Source organism: Temnothorax longispinosus, chromosome 10, assembly GCF_030848805.1.
Source record: "Temnothorax longispinosus isolate EJ_2023e chromosome 10, Tlon_JGU_v1, whole genome shotgun sequence".
Classification (NCBI taxonomy): Eukaryota; Metazoa; Arthropoda; class Insecta; order Hymenoptera; family Formicidae; genus Temnothorax; species Temnothorax longispinosus.
Genome location: NC_092367.1, coordinates 15,215,346 through 15,232,759, shown reverse-complemented (window position 1 = coordinate 15,232,759; position 17,414 = coordinate 15,215,346). Strand labels below are relative to the sequence as shown.

The window sequence follows — 17,414 nt, the reverse complement described above, 5'->3', positions numbered from 1 at the left end:
GCGACCCAGATGATGGAGGACTGGCTTTTAACGTTTTCCTGTCGCCTCCGGTTATCGTAATCCCTCCGATAGTTTATCAACTTTGTAACTTTGCGGCAGTATATGGTTCTTCATTCAGCTTGAAATTTACGGGAAAGTGAAGATTGCTCGAGAGGGAAGTGATTTTTGTGTTTTTGTACAACGGAATTGTACTAAGCATAGTGGAGTTATACAGAGAATACGTATCCATATAAACTCGGTTGCACGTTATCGCGCGAAAGGCGGATAAATTCTTTATCCAGTCTCGATAAACGATAGGGAAGTGGAGAATGGAATGGTAGAATATTCTGACGAATTATGACAAGAAAAATTTATTTCTGACAATATTTCTCTCTCTCTCTCTCTCTCTCCTTATCTGTCCGAAAAATATGACTCGAAAGTTTTTATTTATTTCCGCTTTATTATTAGCTAATAAGTAGAGGTAGAGAATGGCGCGTTACTCGAATCCTATCTCTGGAAAATGGTATGGTTTGTCATCGACTTCAAGGTAATGTGTACCCTTACAAATCGGTTTTATACAGCAATCTGGATAAGGTTTGTCTGATCTTGCAGCTATTATACCAATAACTTCTTTCTCATCATTACAAGCCACTAACGGGCATCTGGAAAGAAATGGAATAAATGGATAGAAAATTTACATTAGCATTGAAAACACGATGGAATCTTGCAGTTGTGCAAATTCCATTGCGAAATACGGAGTGTGTGCTGTTAATTATTTAAAACGTATCAATCAAAAAAGAAAGATACTTATTGTCAGAAATGTGAAATAATATGAGATTTTTTTATTATAAAATGCTTTCTCGCGATATATTTCATTTAAAGCCGTTAACTTTACAATACATCGTGTCCCAGAAATCATGTACTTTCTCTGAGACACAGAGTCAAAATATAATAAAACTATTTTTTTTTTAATTTCTAAAGTTTTTTCTCTAATTTTTTTTTCTTGTAACCGTTTACGAATTCGAAAGTTCGATAAATTAAGCTTCAGCATTACCCGAAAAATTTATTGTTCCTTGCATAAATTAAGCACATTTTCTTCTGTTAATTTATAATTTAGGTGTCTAATCACATATTATTGTCACTGCTTACGCCCCGTGAAGATTAATTAATTTGCATTAAAGCGAGGATCGGAATAATCAAAAGATCGTTGTGTACCAGCCAGTTTTTTCGATTACAAGATTAGGCATCAAAAGCTGTCATTTACGTGAAAGACGAAATTTTTGTTATTCTTTAAATAGAATTTTCCGAGATACGTGAAATCTTATATCTAGTTAAGTTAAGTCAGATATATAATTATACGATGCTTTGACTTACGAGGCCGTAATTATTTGACCGTTTGGTTTACAAGCCAACAATCTGCACGGGGTAGTCGTGTGTATAGTGTGTATACCCACACTGAACACATCGCTTCCAAAAAGGCAGCCATCTAAAAGCATATCTGTGTGGCAAAATCCGAAAGTACTGTCCGAAAAATATGATTCAAATTTTTTTATTTATTTACGCGTTATTATTAGCTAATAAGTAGCTACATAGGTTTCGGAATGATCCTAGTCGTCTAATTCGCAAATCTGCTAATGAATCTGTCATTGAAACATTGAGGTTGCACATAATGTGTGCACGTGTACGATAAGTACACGGAGAGAATTTTTTGTTATATTTTACCCTTAAATTGACTACAAACTTGGGACAACTTAGCAACCAAGAAAATTTTAAAATATACAAAAGACATTTTACAAACAACGTGATAAAAATTACCAAGCAGATTGGTAAATTTTGAAAAATTATTGAGATTTCTTAGATATATTTTAGTAATATTTAGAAAAAAAATCAAACATATTTTATATTTTAATGTAACAGATATTAATATTTTTTATTATGGTGAATATTAATCACTAATCAGAATAGCTCGGATAAAATTCTTGGTGGTACATGTTGTCCTATAACTACCATGATTTCAGGGCAAATTTTAAGAGAAAATTCTTTCCATATAGCAAGTCTTTTGAGAAAGTACTAATGGCAATATCGTGTCGTTTATAAATTGGCTAAATTATTCTATACACGTTTGTTTTACAGTATCCGGACGTAACAATGTCTCTTCCTCAGCGATAATCTCCCAATCGGATAATTATATATGCAACATACCTCGTACTTTCTCAGAGTAAGCCATCCCGCCGCAGATCAACAAAATTGCGCAGATGTAATCCTTCATCTTGCTTTCTTGCTTAGGGAGTCACTAGGAAGAAAAGACTATATTAAAATTTCGAAAAATCACCTTTTATATACCGTTTCTCCTTCTTTCATGGATCTCTGGAGGGGAATATCTCGTCTTCTGTTCTGCACGAACAGGCACGAAGCAAAATGTGCGATATCGCACGTGGCGATAGCAATAAGACAACAAAGAACAAGGATCAAGTTAGCATTAGGCTCGCCGACATTAAATTAAACACGACCTCTTATGACCTCTTTTCAGCATCGTTGAACATAGTGCAATTATCTCATTTTACTTCACATGATGCATTAATTATTAATTATATTTGTGTCTTTTGCGAAATTTCGCTGAATTTAGTATTCAGTTTTCTGTATGTTTTATGTATGTGCGAAACGTGCCCTGATGGAAAACATTTTTTCAGTTTTAGCTAACTGAACGTCCCGATTGAGATTCGGCTCACCTTGACACAAATTGGTCAGAAAAAAACAATGATAAGGCGTTTATTTGTCGTAGCGATTCTTTTTCGACGGAATTGAAATGAAACGGCAGGAATTTCTTATGTCTTGGGATTCTTTGCTCTCACGCCTAGTACTTAGGTTGCTACCCCACGACTGCTCCACCGAATTTCTTATGTCTATTTTTATATCTCCTGTTCCGTTTCACGGAAGAATTGAGCGCTAGGTTGAACTGAGAAATAGTTCTCTTTCTTTTGCATGGAGCCTATTAAGATTGATAATCTCAAAAGGTCATAGACGTACATATTCTAATTGCCTCTTCACCTGTAATCTCGTCGAGGGAATGCGACCTGAAAACTTGTGCCTCATTTTTAGATTAAAAAATCAATTAGCAGTTTTCGATGTTTTTTAATGCTTTTTTCCCCTTTCTCAGATCCTTGCTGTGAAATTATTGTGAAGCGCATCAGAATGATGCTGATTTTCGTTGTCGCTATGCAAGTCGATAAACAATCGAGAGTTATTTTCGGTTGATACATTGATGCTAGCTGTCGCGCTCGTGATTAAACTGTAATAAGGTTAATTGAGTCGAGTCTGTGGTCTTGATGAAGCGAACTTGCGGAGCTGTTTGGGCGGATCTCTCGCGCTTTGAACTGCCGCATAACTTTTGCATGATTCGATATTATGATAAACTGCCTGTTGACGACAATGCATTGCTCACAAATGTAACGTTTCGACATTTCCCTCACACATCGTTTCTCTATCTTCATATCTCTTAGGAAAACGGTCCGATAAGAATTTATAGGCGCATTAAAGAATAAATAAATGGTTTCGAATAAATAGATGACACGATTGTCGTATGACGAAATAATTAACAGCTTGATATAAAATAATAATAGAAAATTTTAATATGAAGGTAAAAATTTACGAGAAGGTATTGTTCAACGATCTTTAAACGTTAATTCTTCTCATATGAATGTACACTGACCGGCAGGAATGCCTGGACATTTTGATATGTATATGACAATATGACATATGTACACGTATATGTATATGTATTATGTCCAGGCATTCCTGCCGGTAGAGTGTGCATCGGTGATTTACATTTTATTGCTACAATCGCTTTATTTTAAATAATGCTGTTCTCGATTCCTTCCGCCGTCTATCTTGATTGTTTATCACATATGCATATTTTGCGCTGACGTGTGCTTTTCATCCCCGATTCGACCTCACAATGAACGATTCATCAACTGCGATGATTTGTGAGAACTCGGCGTATATGTAAATAAATTTTCACATTTGGACTTTGCGTCGCAATATCTCCGCTCGTAGGGCACGTAGCGGAATATTATGAGAGAAACCCCCCCCCTAATTGGACCCCAAGCTATCGATCAAGCCTACTTAGAACTTGATCCGTTCACTCGTTATCGAGATCTCAACATCTCGGGTACTCGCAACCCGTCGCGTCGCGTAAAAGAGTCACGGTCGGTCTCGCTCCGCGTGTACTTGGCGCGAGACACTACCGTGTCTCTTGATATTGCTGGTTCAATCACAATATTTATCAGGAGAATTTAATTGCTTCATTGATTTATGTAAAGAATTTTTACCGTTATAAGGATGACGCGTGTGTATTTATGCTAATGAATTTAATGTTTACATCTTTGATTATATTTGTTTCTCCGTGAGATACTTTATTTCAAAAGAAATAGGGAAGAATTTACATCTTTGCCTCTACTCCGATCAGCGTTCTCTCGTTATATCGTACGAATAGCGTATACGCGCAATTCACGTGTGTTTGCCCGACGGTGGTCAGGTTCATTGTGTCGTCTGGGTATTGATCGAAGTCGCTCTAGACAAAAAAGCGACGACATGAGCGATAAGAGATGAAGCGGGCATTGAAATATAGAGGAAAAGCGTCGCTTCTCTCTCAGAAAGTAGGAGAAAAAGAGGGAGGAGGAGAGGGGGGGTAAAAACTGCGAATTTTGTTTGTCGAGGAGTAAACGTGTTTGAACAAATGTCTTTGCGCGACCCAGATGATGGAGGACTGGCTTTTAACGTTTTCCTGTCGCCTCCGGTTATCGTAATCTCTTCGATAGTTTATCAACTTTGTAACTTTGCGGCAGTATGCTTCTTCATTCAGCTTGAAATTTACGGGAAAGTGAAGATTGCTCGAGAGGGAAGTGATTTTTGTGTTTTTGTACAACGGAATTGAACTAAGCATAGTGAGTTACAGAGAATACGTATCCGGATAAACTCGGTTGCACGTTATCGCGCGAAAGACGGATAAATTCTTTATCCAGTCTCGATAAACGATAGGGAAGTGGAGAATGGAATGGTAGAATATTCTGACGAATTATGACAAGAAAAATTTATTTCTGACAATATTTCTCTCTCTCTCTCTCTCTCTCTCTCTCTCTCTCTCTCATCTGTCCGAAAAATATGATTCGAAAGTTTTTATTTATTTCCGCTTTATTATTAGCTAATAAGTAGAGGTAGAGAATGGCGCGTTACTCGAATCTTATCTGTGGCAAATAGTATGGTATACCAGCGGCTTCTCGGTCCATTTCTAATTCATGTCTACTCTTACAAATCGGTTGTGGACAGCAATCTGGAAAAGATTTGTCTGATCTTTCAGGCGTCATACCAACAACTTTTTTCCCAGGACTACAAGCCACTAACGGGCAACTGGAAAGAAATGGAATAAATGGATAGAAAATTTACATTAGCATTGAAAACGCGATGGAATCTTGCAGTTGTGCAAATTCCATTGCGAAATACGGAGTGTGCTATTAATTATTTAAAATATATCAATCAAAAAAGAAAGATACTTATTGTCAGAAATGTGAAATAATATGAGATTTTTTTTATTATAAAATTCTTTCTCGCGATATATTTCATTTAAAGCCGTTAACTTTACAATACATTGTGTCCCAGAAATCATGTGCTCTTTCTCTGAGACACAGAGTCAAAATATAATAAAACTATTTTTTTTTTAATTTCTAAAGTTTTTTCTTTAATTTTTTTTCTTGTAACCGTTTACGAATTTGAAAGTTCGGTAAATTAAGCTTCAGCATCATCCGAAAAATATATTGTTTCTTGCATAAATTAAGCACCTTTTTCTTTGTTAATTTATAATTTAGGTGTCTAATCACATATTATTGTCATTGCTTACGCCCCGTGAAGATTAATTAATTTGCATTAAAGCGAGGATCGGAATAATCAAAAGATCATTGTGTGCCAGCCAGTTTTCTCGATTACAAGATTAGGCATCAAAAGCCGTCATTTACATGAAAGACGAAATTTTTTTTGTTCTTTAAATAAAATTTCCCGAGATACGTGAAATCTTATATCTAGTTAAGTCAGATATATAATTATACGATGCTTTGACTTACTCAGCCATAGTTATTTCACCGTTCGGGTCACAAACCAACGACATGCACGGGGTAGTCGTGTGTATACCCACACTGACCAAACCGTTTCCAAAAAGGCAGTAGCCATCTAAAAGCATATCTGTGTGGTAAAATCCGAAAGTACTGTCCGAAAAATATGATTCAAAATTTTTTATTTATTTCCGCGTTATTATTAGCTAATAAGTAGCTACATGGGTTTCGGAATGATCCTAGTCGTCTAATTTGCAAATCTGCTAATGAATCTGTCATCGAAATATTGAGGTTGCACATAATGTGTGCACGTGTACGATAAGTACACGGAGAGAATTTTTTGTTATATTTTACCCTTAAATTCACTACAAACTTAGGACAACTTGGCAACCAAAGAATTTTTAAAATATACAAAAGACATTTTATAAACAACGTGATAAAAATTACCAAGTAGATTGGTAAATTTTGAAAAACAATTGAAATTTCCTAGATATATTTTAGTAAAATTAAACATGTTTTATGTTTTAATGTAATAGATATTAATATTTTGTATTATGGTAGATATTAATCAGAATAGCTCGTATAAAATTCTTGGTGGTACATGTTGTCCCATAACTACCATGATTTCAGGGCAAATTTTAAGAGAAAATTCTCTCCATGTAGCAAGTCTTTTGAGAAAGTACTAATGGCAATATCGTGTCGTTTATAAATTGGCTAAATTATTCTATACACATTTGTTTTACGGTGTCCGGACGTAACAATGTCTTTTCCTCAGCGATAATCTCCTAATCGGATAATTATGCAACATACCTCGTGCTTTCTCAGAGTAAGCTGCAGAGTAAGCCATCCCGCCGCAGATCAACAAAATCGCGCAGATGTAACCCTTCATCTTGCGTTCTTGCTTAGGGAGTCACTAGGAAGAAAAGACTATATTAAAATTTCGAAAAATTACCTTTTATATACCATTTCTCCTTCTTTCATGGATCTCTGGAATATCTCGTCTTCTGTTCTGCACGAACAGGCACGAAGCAAAATGTGCGATATCGCACGTGGCGATAGCAATAAGATAACAAAGAACAAGGATCAAGTTAGCATTAGGCTCGCCAACATTAAATTAAACACGACCTCTTATGACCTCTTTCAGCATTGTTGAACATAGTGCAATCATCTCATTTTACTTCACATGATGCATTAATTATTAATTGTATTTGTGTCTTTTGCGAAATTTCGTTGAATTTAGTATTCAGTTTTCTGTATGTTTTATGTATGTGCGAAACGTGCCCTGATGGAAAACATTTTTTCAGTTTTAGCTAACTGAACGTCCCGATTGAGATTCGGCTCACCTTGACACAAATTGGTCAGAAAAAGACAATGATAAGGCGTTTATTTGTCGTAGCGATTTCGATTTTTTTTTCGACGGAATTGAAATGAAATGAAACGGCAGGAATTTCTTATGTCTCGGGATCCTTTGTTCTCACGCCAGCACTTAGGTTGCTACCCCACGACTGCTCCACCGAATTTTTTATATCTATTTTTATATCTCCTGTTCCGTTTCACGGAAGAATTGAGCGCTAGGTTGAACTGAGAAATAGTTCTCTTTCTTTTGCATGGAGCCGCCTATTAAGGCTGATAATCTCAAAAGGTCATAGACGTACATATTCTAATTGCCTCTTCACCTGTAATCTCGTCGAGGGAATGCGACCGTGAAAACTTGTGCCTCATTTTTTTAAATTAAAAAATCAATTAGCAGTTTTCGATGTTTTTTTTAATGGCTTTTTCCCCTTTCTCAGATCCTTGCTGCGAAATTGTGAAGCGCATCAGAATGATGCTGATTTTCGTTGTCGCCACGCGAATCGATAAACAATTGAGTTATTTTCGGATGATAAATTGATGCTAGCTGTCGCGCTCGCGATTAAACTGTAATAAGGTTAATTGAGTCGACTCTGTGGTCTTGATGAAGCGAACTTGCGGAGCTGTTTGGGCGGATCTCTCGCGCTTTGAACTGCCGCATAACTTTTGCATGATTCGATATTACGATAAACTGCCTGTTGACGACAATGCATTGCTCACAAATATAACGTTTCGACGTTTCCCTCACACATCGTTTCTCTATCTTCAAGTCCAATAAGAATTTATAGGCGTATTAAAGAATAAATAAATTTTTTTGAATAAATAGATGTGTCGTATTGACGAAATAATTAACAGCTTGATATAAAATAATAATAGAAAATTTTAATATGAAGGTAAACGTAAAAATTTACGAGAAGGTATTGTTCAACGATCTTTAAACGTTAATTCCTCTCATATGAATGTACATCGGTAATTTACATTTTATTGCTACATTTGCTTTATTTTAAATAATGCTGTTCTCGATTCCTTCCGCGTCTATCTTGATTGTTTATCGCATATGCATATTTTGCGCTGACGTGTGCTTTTCATCCCTGATCCGATCTCACAATGAACGATTCATCAACTGCGATGATTCGTGAGAACTTGGCGTATTTGTTCGTTCATTTGGGAAAGTTAATTTACGTCCGAAAGAATCGAATTCCTGCTCGTACGTTGCTCGAAATTTAATTTCGCGGCGGCTCGCGCACGTGTTTTCTCGCACGAATTCGCAATATCGTATTTCAGGCGGTTGGCACTATCGCAAGCTTCCGTACTGAATAGTGCGGGCTCTATATCGTGACGATACGTCAGGTTTATCGCACATTCTTGTTGCCGGTCTAATACCGGAGTAAATCAATTCTCAAAGTGGGCAGAATCATGAAGATAATCGCCGTAAAGTCTTTTGCATATTTTTTTTATTTTTTCCAAGTTAATTGAAATTAACATAATTTTAGATTTTATATATAATTTTATGTATGAATACTATATCTATTTATCGCAAAGATATATTTGTTTTTGTTAAGATGGTATTAGTTTAGAGTTTAAAAGTCGAATTTGACAATCTGGTGTACAGCGATCAAGTTTTGGTAATATTTAGAGTGAAGAAAGCTAAAGATCGCGAGATTGTGATGTCTATATTACGTATAGGTAGAAAGCTAGCTCACAAAGTAGTATTTATGCTAATGGTTCTTGCCGGCTATTTAGGATAATCAGTCTGCGTGTATTGAATCTCTAATAGTTTTGTCATGCTATTTTGTCAGATACCTATCTATCTTTCATCGCACTGCTGCAGCTAATGGACATCCGTTTAGATAAACATGTTTATTTTAAACGAATATAATATGCCAGCATTGTTTTATTTTTTTTTAATATTTATGGTAACATGATATATAAATATTTTTATTACATTAAAAATATAGTATTTAGATATTTAATTGCATCATATGCGTGTTAAATTAAAATTCACTTGTACGACACATTAATTATTTGGTTGATTCTGCTTTTTACAGTCATCGCGGTATTAATCTCGAATTTTGCAATTGCTCGGGGCTTTCCATTTCGATCAACCAATTCAATAAAACCGAAAGACGGAGACGCGTTGAGGACTGACGAATCTGGTGTCGCCTTCCTTCTCTCCGTACGAACGTAGCAAGCCGAGTACATTCCGCTCCTTTTTCCGTGTCGGTGCAACCGCAAACCGTCGCGATGTTTCCTGTTCTCCATACACAGTCGAGGAGTCCGGAAAGGTGTCGGAGAAAATTATACGCCGTTGAGTAACCGGCGCTCGCGCGCGTCCAAAGGGGGTCGCGCTCCGAGAATTGCGATGGGCGGGAATCGATAAACAAGTAATTTTGCATAATTACATGTAACGATGATTTCATCCTTACGTGAGTTATTCTTTATTCTGGAACGTTCTCCTACGAACGTTCTCCTACTTACTTATCACTGAGAAAAAAATGTTGTTAACTTGACTAAAATTTTCAACTAATTATTATTTTTTTAATTGAAATATTTAAGTATTTTAGTCAAATTACGTCATGTTAGATTTAATATGTCGTATTTAATTTAAATACATAAATATTTCAATGAAAAAAATAATTGGTTGAAAATTTTAGTCAAGTTAACATTTTTCCTCAGTGTAGGATACCGGAATACGCCCGCTTGGATATTTATTGTCTACTTGTATTAACGTGCTGACCACTACTCACTTTTTTTCGTAATATTTCTGTTATTTTAGTTTTATTTTACAAGCAGGAATTTAAAAAAATGTACAAATATGTACAAGGTTTAGATGCTGATGTGTCAAGTTACAGCATTGAATTGTTTATAGTAAAGAAACAAGAGCACACGCAAACAGAAAGCAAGAAAGTATAAAAGAACATTACAAGGAGCAGCCGCTTTCTTACATCGCATCGGGATGAATCGATCCGACGTCTAATTGTCAGAAGGTCTCTACTTTCTAACAAAGTAGCTTCTTCGTAGAAAAGGAATCGGAAGCGTTAACTTTGTCCGAAACGCATTTGACTGCAGTGCCGTGTATTCGTTAGTAATTCGTTATGCTGCGTCGTCGTCTAGCGACGCGATAACGAAACGAGGAAATATACTCGCTTTATGCACCGGGAAGTCATTAGCATAGCACGTTTTCGTCGAAAGCATTGACGCGAATTTCCAGCCCTGTTAGACTTCTCTCTTGGAGGAGTGTTAATTAATTCCAAGTAACAACAAAATTAATTTTACTTGTAGAAAGCAATTGTAGTAAAGCGTTTGCAACTCTCTTTGGTTAATCTATTTTGCAAACGGGTAACCGTCACAATATTTTCTATTCGCTGAAATTCGCGTTGTAATTTGTACGTTGAAATTTCCCAGCGTTGGATTAACACGAGATTGTATATAGAATGTCCAACTTTTCTGTTTTGTTCGTAGAAAATGTCGCTAAAATAATGAAGGGGACTTTATTTTTCATCATTTTTAGTAATTAAACCTGAAATTAAATTTCCGTTTGAATGAATTCTGTTAAAGTTAATTGGAAAGAGGTTTTTTGTTGCTTATATATTTTCACTCGTCGATTTAAACGATGACGCGGCTAAGATGATTTCCGCTAAGATGATAAAGGGATTAATTCGGTGGCGTCCCGTATAATAAAGTGTCAACGCCGAGACACGAGATGGATTGTTTTACCCGGGGTGCTTTCGCCCTCGAGCCTCGAAACTCGTTTGCGAGCAATACCCGCCGTTTCTCTTCCGCGCCTGGATCGTCTTACGATTCTTGGTTGACAACCTTCCACACACACACACACACACACACATTTTCTTGCTCGGGATCTCTGAAGGATGAAGACCATCTTCCGGATTGGATTTCACACGGGTCAATTACGAGTTTCTACTCGCCTCCGCGATTTTTACGCCTGTATTCCTCCCGTAAAAACGACGAAATCTCTTGTTTTTTTTTTCCGCGTAAAATAATCCGCGTATCGTCACGTAATTTTCAACACTGAGATAATTGTTCCTTATTCAATTAGCTATTCGCAAGTTATTTACGAACGATATGAAGTATCTTGGATGTTAGAAAATAGCTTTAATTAGTTTCTTTGATTAATATTTTAATCTTTAGTCATAAAAAACTTATTTATTTTTTATCTGGATAATAATTCAGGAACTGTTCAATTTCTTTAATATCTTTCCCTCAAGATCTGTTACTTGTGACGCTTTTTATTCGTATAGAGACTCAACGGCGAGATATTAAAGCGTGACCTTTCGAACTTCTCGTCGCTCGAAAGTCTCGCGAAACTCATCAAACTCGGCGAATTTATAATCTACTCGATGTTTTTTGCGACGTGCGCCTCGGGATTCCATTCGATCTCCGTTCTCGTTACGTGGGTGATATTTTTCCAGTATCCGGAAATAAGCGGAAACGGAAGAGGAAGCGGGCACGCCTGTTCAGACGAACGTACCTCGGGCTACCGGAAACGGCACGTTCCGCTTCGTAATAGAGGCCCTTTCTTCAAAGGAATTAAATTCGTTCGAGGCTGTTTTCTTTATGCAGAGAAAAAAGTACCAAATTAAGTCTTATTTCGGTGTTTATAATAAATACCGCATTTGTCTCTCATTATGTAATTTGCGCCGATTTAGATCTTAAATGTATTTTTTGCCAGAAATAATTTGTGATTCAAATATCATAAATTAGGAAAAAAAAACATTTACATGTGTTTGTTAATTGAGCGATATGAATAATCGGATGTTTGAAAGCAAATATGTTTACGACGTTATCGCTACCGTTCCTTCGAACGATGGATCAACAGATATCTTGTAATTATTTCTTTTAATTAAATAGCATTTTAGTTATCCGTTAATTTTGAGGACGCGCAGAGGGTGATTGCTCCAAGACAAGCGCTTGCTAATTGCAACGCGCGCAGAATGACGAGGGAAAGGGGTCAGATTCGAGGAGACGCGCGGTCGGGAGACGCGCGCGTCAAACGACGAAACTGGAGCAAGGCTCCAGCTGAAACGCAATCGCCGGGCGATCGGAGTCGTTCCTGTTTCTCGCGCTCTCCTATACACGTCACCGTAAGCGTGGCACTATTGTATTGCACCTTGACGTGGCCACCGTCGGTTTCGCGCGCTGCGGTTTAATAAAACCGAGTTATTTCTAACTCGATGCGGAGGAGAGAACGCGTGAAAGCCAGTCGTTCATCTCAAATAAGTTGTCGCGAGACAAAACGGCTTTAGAAATAAATCGGAAAGTCGCGGCAAGAAATAGGATAATAAGAGATGTGCAAAAAATGCGATTTAATATAAGAAGATTCGAAATGATATACGGAGAGTGAAACGATCGGCCTAAGAATAAGAATTTAATCGATTTTACCAACAACGTGGTTCTCTATTGAGCTTCCGAAGAAACGCATATATTTCGATAATTTACAATTCCGATTTTGTCACTCGTAAAATCCGCGCTTGATTAAAATTAATAAACGTGGAGGAATAAAAAAAGAGAAGACTTCGGGAGTAATTCTAACCGGTCTCTCGTTGAATTTCGAGATGTCAGAGAGAGGGAGAGAGAAAAATGTTGAGACGGCAATGACGTACGGACACGGCTGTCTTCTTTTTTTTTCCTCTACCTTCATTGCGACGCGGGTCGCGCGCTCACGTGATTATGCGGCATAATTTATGACGGCACGGTTCGCGCATCGAAATGCGACGATTTGTGCGGCGACGCTGCTTTTTGATACTCGTCTCGCACGACGATAAGATAACCGGGGAGCAGTTAAATTAGAAACTTGGGCTCCCACAGCGCGTTCATTTACCTCTCATTTACGAGGTAACGCAACAGTAAGAACGGAATCTATTTCGGAAATTAAATCTGTGCGATCTTTAGATAATGCGCAATTTTAATATACATGGTGTTGTATTGTTCGCTGCTGTTGGGTCGAAAGTTGCCAAGTTAACGTGACGTAACAGCAATCGGGGCGAATTTTGCCTCCCCTCGCCGCCCCGACCGCGACGGTCGGTGCATTATGTTTGCGTTAAGACGCAATAAATATCGTCGCGCTGTTTGCACGTGAGTTTCGCATATGTAAAGTCGGTCGGCCAACACTGCTGTTACGTCATTAGCATAGACACGGCTGAATGTGCGTAGCGTGAAACGAACTCGTCATTGACCGGTGCATTGCGCATCATTTCCACATTGTTGTCCACATTAATTTGACCACGTTTGATGCTTTATTGCCCGATGGCAATTAATAATCGATTAGTCTAAATTGTGATGTTTTATTGTGTAATTCATTTTTGAAAATAATTTCAACATTATATACAAATGTGTGTTATTATATATTATTGACAATTTATATATATAATTAAATAATAATGTAACTGTATAATAATATTAGATATATTCTTTTATTTTAATTAATTGCGTAAAGTTTGAGATTTTTATTTGAAATAGTTCTTTATATGGAGTTGTGAATCACACATTAAATTAATTCAGTTATGAAACACGATTTAATCACAACAGCGTGATTCGGATAAGAGAGTTGCTTGATTAAAGGAGCAAGCAAGACACGCGAGAGATAACACAATTTAGTCTTTTTCGAAAATTGTTTAATTTTTTTCGTTACCCTACGTTCCTAATTTTTATTTTATTAATTATCAAGATACTCGGAGCGCAAGAAATTAAATAAAAGTCAACTTGATTTGTATTTTACATCAATTTTATTTTCTTTTTCTTAGCAACTGCGTTTGTTCATTTGTTTTGTATTTGCGTTTTTACAGGGACTCCTGGATAAGTACCTGATCCCCAAGGCTAGCAATGCCGAGAGCAAAGTATTCTACCTCAAGATGAAGGGTGACTACTACAGGTATCTCGCAGAAGTCGCCACTGGTGAAACCAGAAATAGTACGTATCGATCTTCCTCGCGTTACTTTGCGATCCCCCGGGGAGACCTCGAAGCGAGAAAGAGAGAGAGAGAGAGAGAGAGAGAGAGAGAGACGCGAAAGCGCGCGATTACCATCTTTTGTAGTGATACAATCGTGACTTCTTGTCCGATAGTAACGTAAAAGATGCCGTCCAAAATCTATCGTTGCCACATCAATGCTCCGAAAATCGTTACCTCTCGCTTCGATCGCCTCCTCGATGTGATCGATGCAACTGCGTCTAAGTTATGCAAGTGCCCGCGATGGATGGGATACACTTCTCTCAAAATCGAACACTTGTGGCACTTGTGTTGCGACGCAGTTGCATCGACAGATGCTTTCTTTTGATGTATGGGCGGATCCCTGGACTTTTGCATCGGAAACAGAGTCAGTTGTAGTCTCAGTCGGTCACAGTGAAAGTCGGTTGTGACGTTCGCGAGTGAAACTTGAGTCACGAGGCTCTACGAAGAATATCAACTACTAATTATTAAACTATTAATTTAAATATTTTTTTATATCTTTTGTTTTTATGTGTATAATTATTTGATGCCATGTATTGACAATATTAGGCCCAGTTTCGCAAGTGTCGGTTAACTTTTAACCTTAGATTAATTCATTCTTTTTCTCCTTCTAACGTCCCTCTTAGAAAGAGACGAAGAGTGAGTTAATCTAATGTTAAAAGTTAACCGATACTTGTGAAACTGGGCCTTAGACGTTGAAGATGAACTTAGAGACTCTGTTTCTTAAATTAATTGAATACGTTTATCGGAATTTATATTTTTTAGAATTATAAAGAAGTTTCATTTTTATGAGATTTATACAAAACGAAGTTTATATAAAGTTCAGGGAATTGCAAATATTTATGTTAAAATGAATTAGATTTAGATGAAAATAGATTGTTCATCTGTTTTCTTTATATAAATTGCCTAAAAAGCAATCGAGCTGCTTAGAACGTAAATAGAGCAAATCGATAACTAATATAAATAGTTAATCTATAATATAAATAATACAAATGGTTAGTCTATAAATTTTAATAAAAAATATAGAAATTAAGAGCTTTTTAAGTTAATGAAAAAGTTTAATTCCAAGTTAATTCTTTCACGGCATCTCGAAACGCGATAAATCCATGTTACGTGCCTCTGAGTTCTAAGTAGCTCTCAAATCAACTTGATACGAAGCGTGTTAGTTCACGCAAAACAAGACAAACAGACATGTTGATGATCCACGTAATATCCAGCCGTGGTAGACGACAGCCAGAAGGCATACCAGGATGCCTTCGAAATCAGCAAGTCAAAGATGCAGCCTACCCACCCGATCAGGCTAGGTCTCGCCCTCAACTTTTCTGTCTTCTATTACGAGATTCTCAATTCACCAGACAAGGCCTGTCAACTGGCCAAACAGGTACACGATCAGAGGAACTAATCCTTATCTTTCTAGCGATTCCGTGGGATAGAGAGCTCGATGACGGTGATGGTGGTGACGGTGCACAGTGGTGACAAAAAAGTTTATCTTACACGAACGACTCGTTCTATCAACTTGTCTACTTCTGTCCTACAAAGATCGTCGACGTCATCTTCTAGTTTGCTACTTCGAAACGCGTTATCGGTCTCGTAACGATTGTCCCGAGATACGGCACAACTATATCTCTAAACGGACAACGATGTTAAAATCTGTGATAACTTACTTGCAAAGTAAAATATTTGGCCAGAGATAAAAAGATAAAAAGTAATATTACATACACAAACATATTGTAAAAAATATCAACCGATAATAGTGTAATATTGTCAAATGTAATATCGAGATGCAGTTTTAATAACTAAGTGCTCTTTCGATAACTATAATTGCACAGCTGTTGACCAATTTGCTTAAACACATTCCTACAAATAGCGCGTGTAAACTTGTCTGATATGCAGAAAAAAGCGCCTGTATTTAAATTTTTAATAATACCGTCGGGCGTACTGTTCATTTGACTCATACGCGATGACTCAGATGACGGAGATACACGTCCCAGCGGGGTCATATCGTGGAAGATCGGTGACGATTTATGGACACGGCTCGTTCAAGGCCGACGCAGTTCCGAGTGAAACGGCCACGCGCGTGCGGTCTTTGTAGGACAAGACGCGAGGCGAATCGTTGAAATTCTCTTGCATTTTCCCTCCTTTTATTCAGCTTTCGTTCGCCTTTCCTCTCCTCGCGCTCCTCTCCCGACGACAACGACAATTTATTATTACTTCAATGATCACGGCGCAAAAATGAGGTCGTGGAAGGTGTAATCTGAATAGAGGCTGATTTGCATTTGCAGCGGTAGTCGAGGATTCGCAGAAGGCGTACCAGGAGGCGTTTGACATTGCGAAGGCGAAAATGCAGCCTACGCACCCGATTAGGCTCGGCCTTGCCCTCAACTTCTCCGTTTTTTATTACGAAATTATCAATTCCCCGGCTAGAGCCTGTCACTTAGCCAAGCAGGTTAGAGGGAGGATTTGTGGAGGGCTTGTGCTTTAGCTACTGCGTGATAGTTTTCTCTAATATAAACCCTCTGTATGCATTAACGCGTTCGCCGTCGAACTGGGTACGTGATAAGACTGCTGATAAGAAACACGGGCGAGAATTAGAGCTACATACTTTGATTAAAGCACTCCTGCTAAAATCTCGGTCTTTCTTCGTAATTTGAGCAATAAAGAAAGAGTAAGAACCGCGAGTCTCATTTCTTCGTTGAATTAGATAATTAGAAACATTAAAATGTTTATATTTATCTTTTTTATATTCTATTTTTTTATATTCTATATTTAAGTCATAGGGAATCAGCACTTCAACAGTCTTACTATGAAATCGACAGTTCTTGCCGTGTGAATTTAATTTATCCTATCTATTCTCTAATGACCAAATTCCCTAATTTGATTTAATTCTAACATTAATATTTTTGTGTGAATGTTGTGCCATTTAATCCTCTTTCAAATTGCTAATACGTAATTAGTAAACTGAGATACTTCTCCACTGATACCGCACTAACCATCCCGCATCGTATTCTCTATTTATATTA

The 17,414-nt window shown here is 37.3% G+C and overlaps 2 protein-coding genes and 1 long non-coding RNA gene across 6 annotated transcripts in view; 1 reads left to right on the top strand and 2 right to left on the bottom strand.

The window, feature by feature from the left end:
- Positions 1-17,414, top strand: part of 14-3-3zeta (tyrosine 3-monooxygenase/tryptophan 5-monooxygenase activation protein zeta) — a 59,312-nt gene that overhangs the window by 34,815 nt on the left and 7,083 nt on the right. For 3 of the 4 annotated variants that reach the window (XM_071791927.1, XM_071791929.1, XM_071791928.1), the window contains 2 exons: positions 14,234-14,357; positions 15,612-15,775. In XM_071791927.1, coding sequence (XP_071648028.1) covers positions 14,234-14,357; positions 15,612-15,775 — 288 coding nt within the window. Of the gene's footprint in view, positions 1-14,233; positions 14,358-15,611; positions 15,776-16,676; positions 16,841-17,414 lie in introns of all 4 variants that reach the window. The other variant, XM_071791930.1, reaches the window with a different exon arrangement.
- Positions 335-3,371, bottom strand: LOC139821135 (uncharacterized). Its single transcript, XR_011734191.1, has 3 exons — positions 2,182-3,371; positions 1,354-1,465; positions 335-641 (listed from the first exon to the last, which is right to left on the bottom strand). It is a non-coding gene; the product is annotated as an uncharacterized lncRNA (long non-coding RNA).
- On the bottom strand, positions 5,064-7,835 carry LOC139821134 (uncharacterized). The gene is made up of 3 exons (XM_071791934.1): positions 6,891-7,835; positions 6,093-6,198; positions 5,064-5,385 (listed from the first exon to the last, which is right to left on the bottom strand). Exons 1-3 carry the CDS (start codon positions 6,967-6,969, stop codon positions 5,208-5,210), a joined length of 363 nt encoding a protein of 120 aa, XP_071648035.1. The 5' UTR covers positions 6,970-7,835; the 3' UTR covers positions 5,064-5,207.

What these genes read in the sequence shown, in the direction of transcription:
- LOC139821134 (XM_071791934.1), bottom strand. Translation starts at nt 6,969, where the DNA reads ATGAAGGGTTACATCTGCGCGATTTTGTTGATCTGCGGCGGGATGGCT. An exon ending in TTACTCTGAGAAAGCACGAG is followed by an intron (nt 6,199 to 6,890) that starts GTATGTTGCATA and finishes ATATGCTTTTAG; the next exon opens with ATGGCTACTGCCTTTTTGGA. An exon ending in GGTGAAATAACTATGGCTGA is followed by an intron (nt 5,386 to 6,092) that starts GTAAGTCAAAGC and finishes ATTTCTTTCCAG; the next exon opens with TTGCCCGTTAGTGGCTTGTA.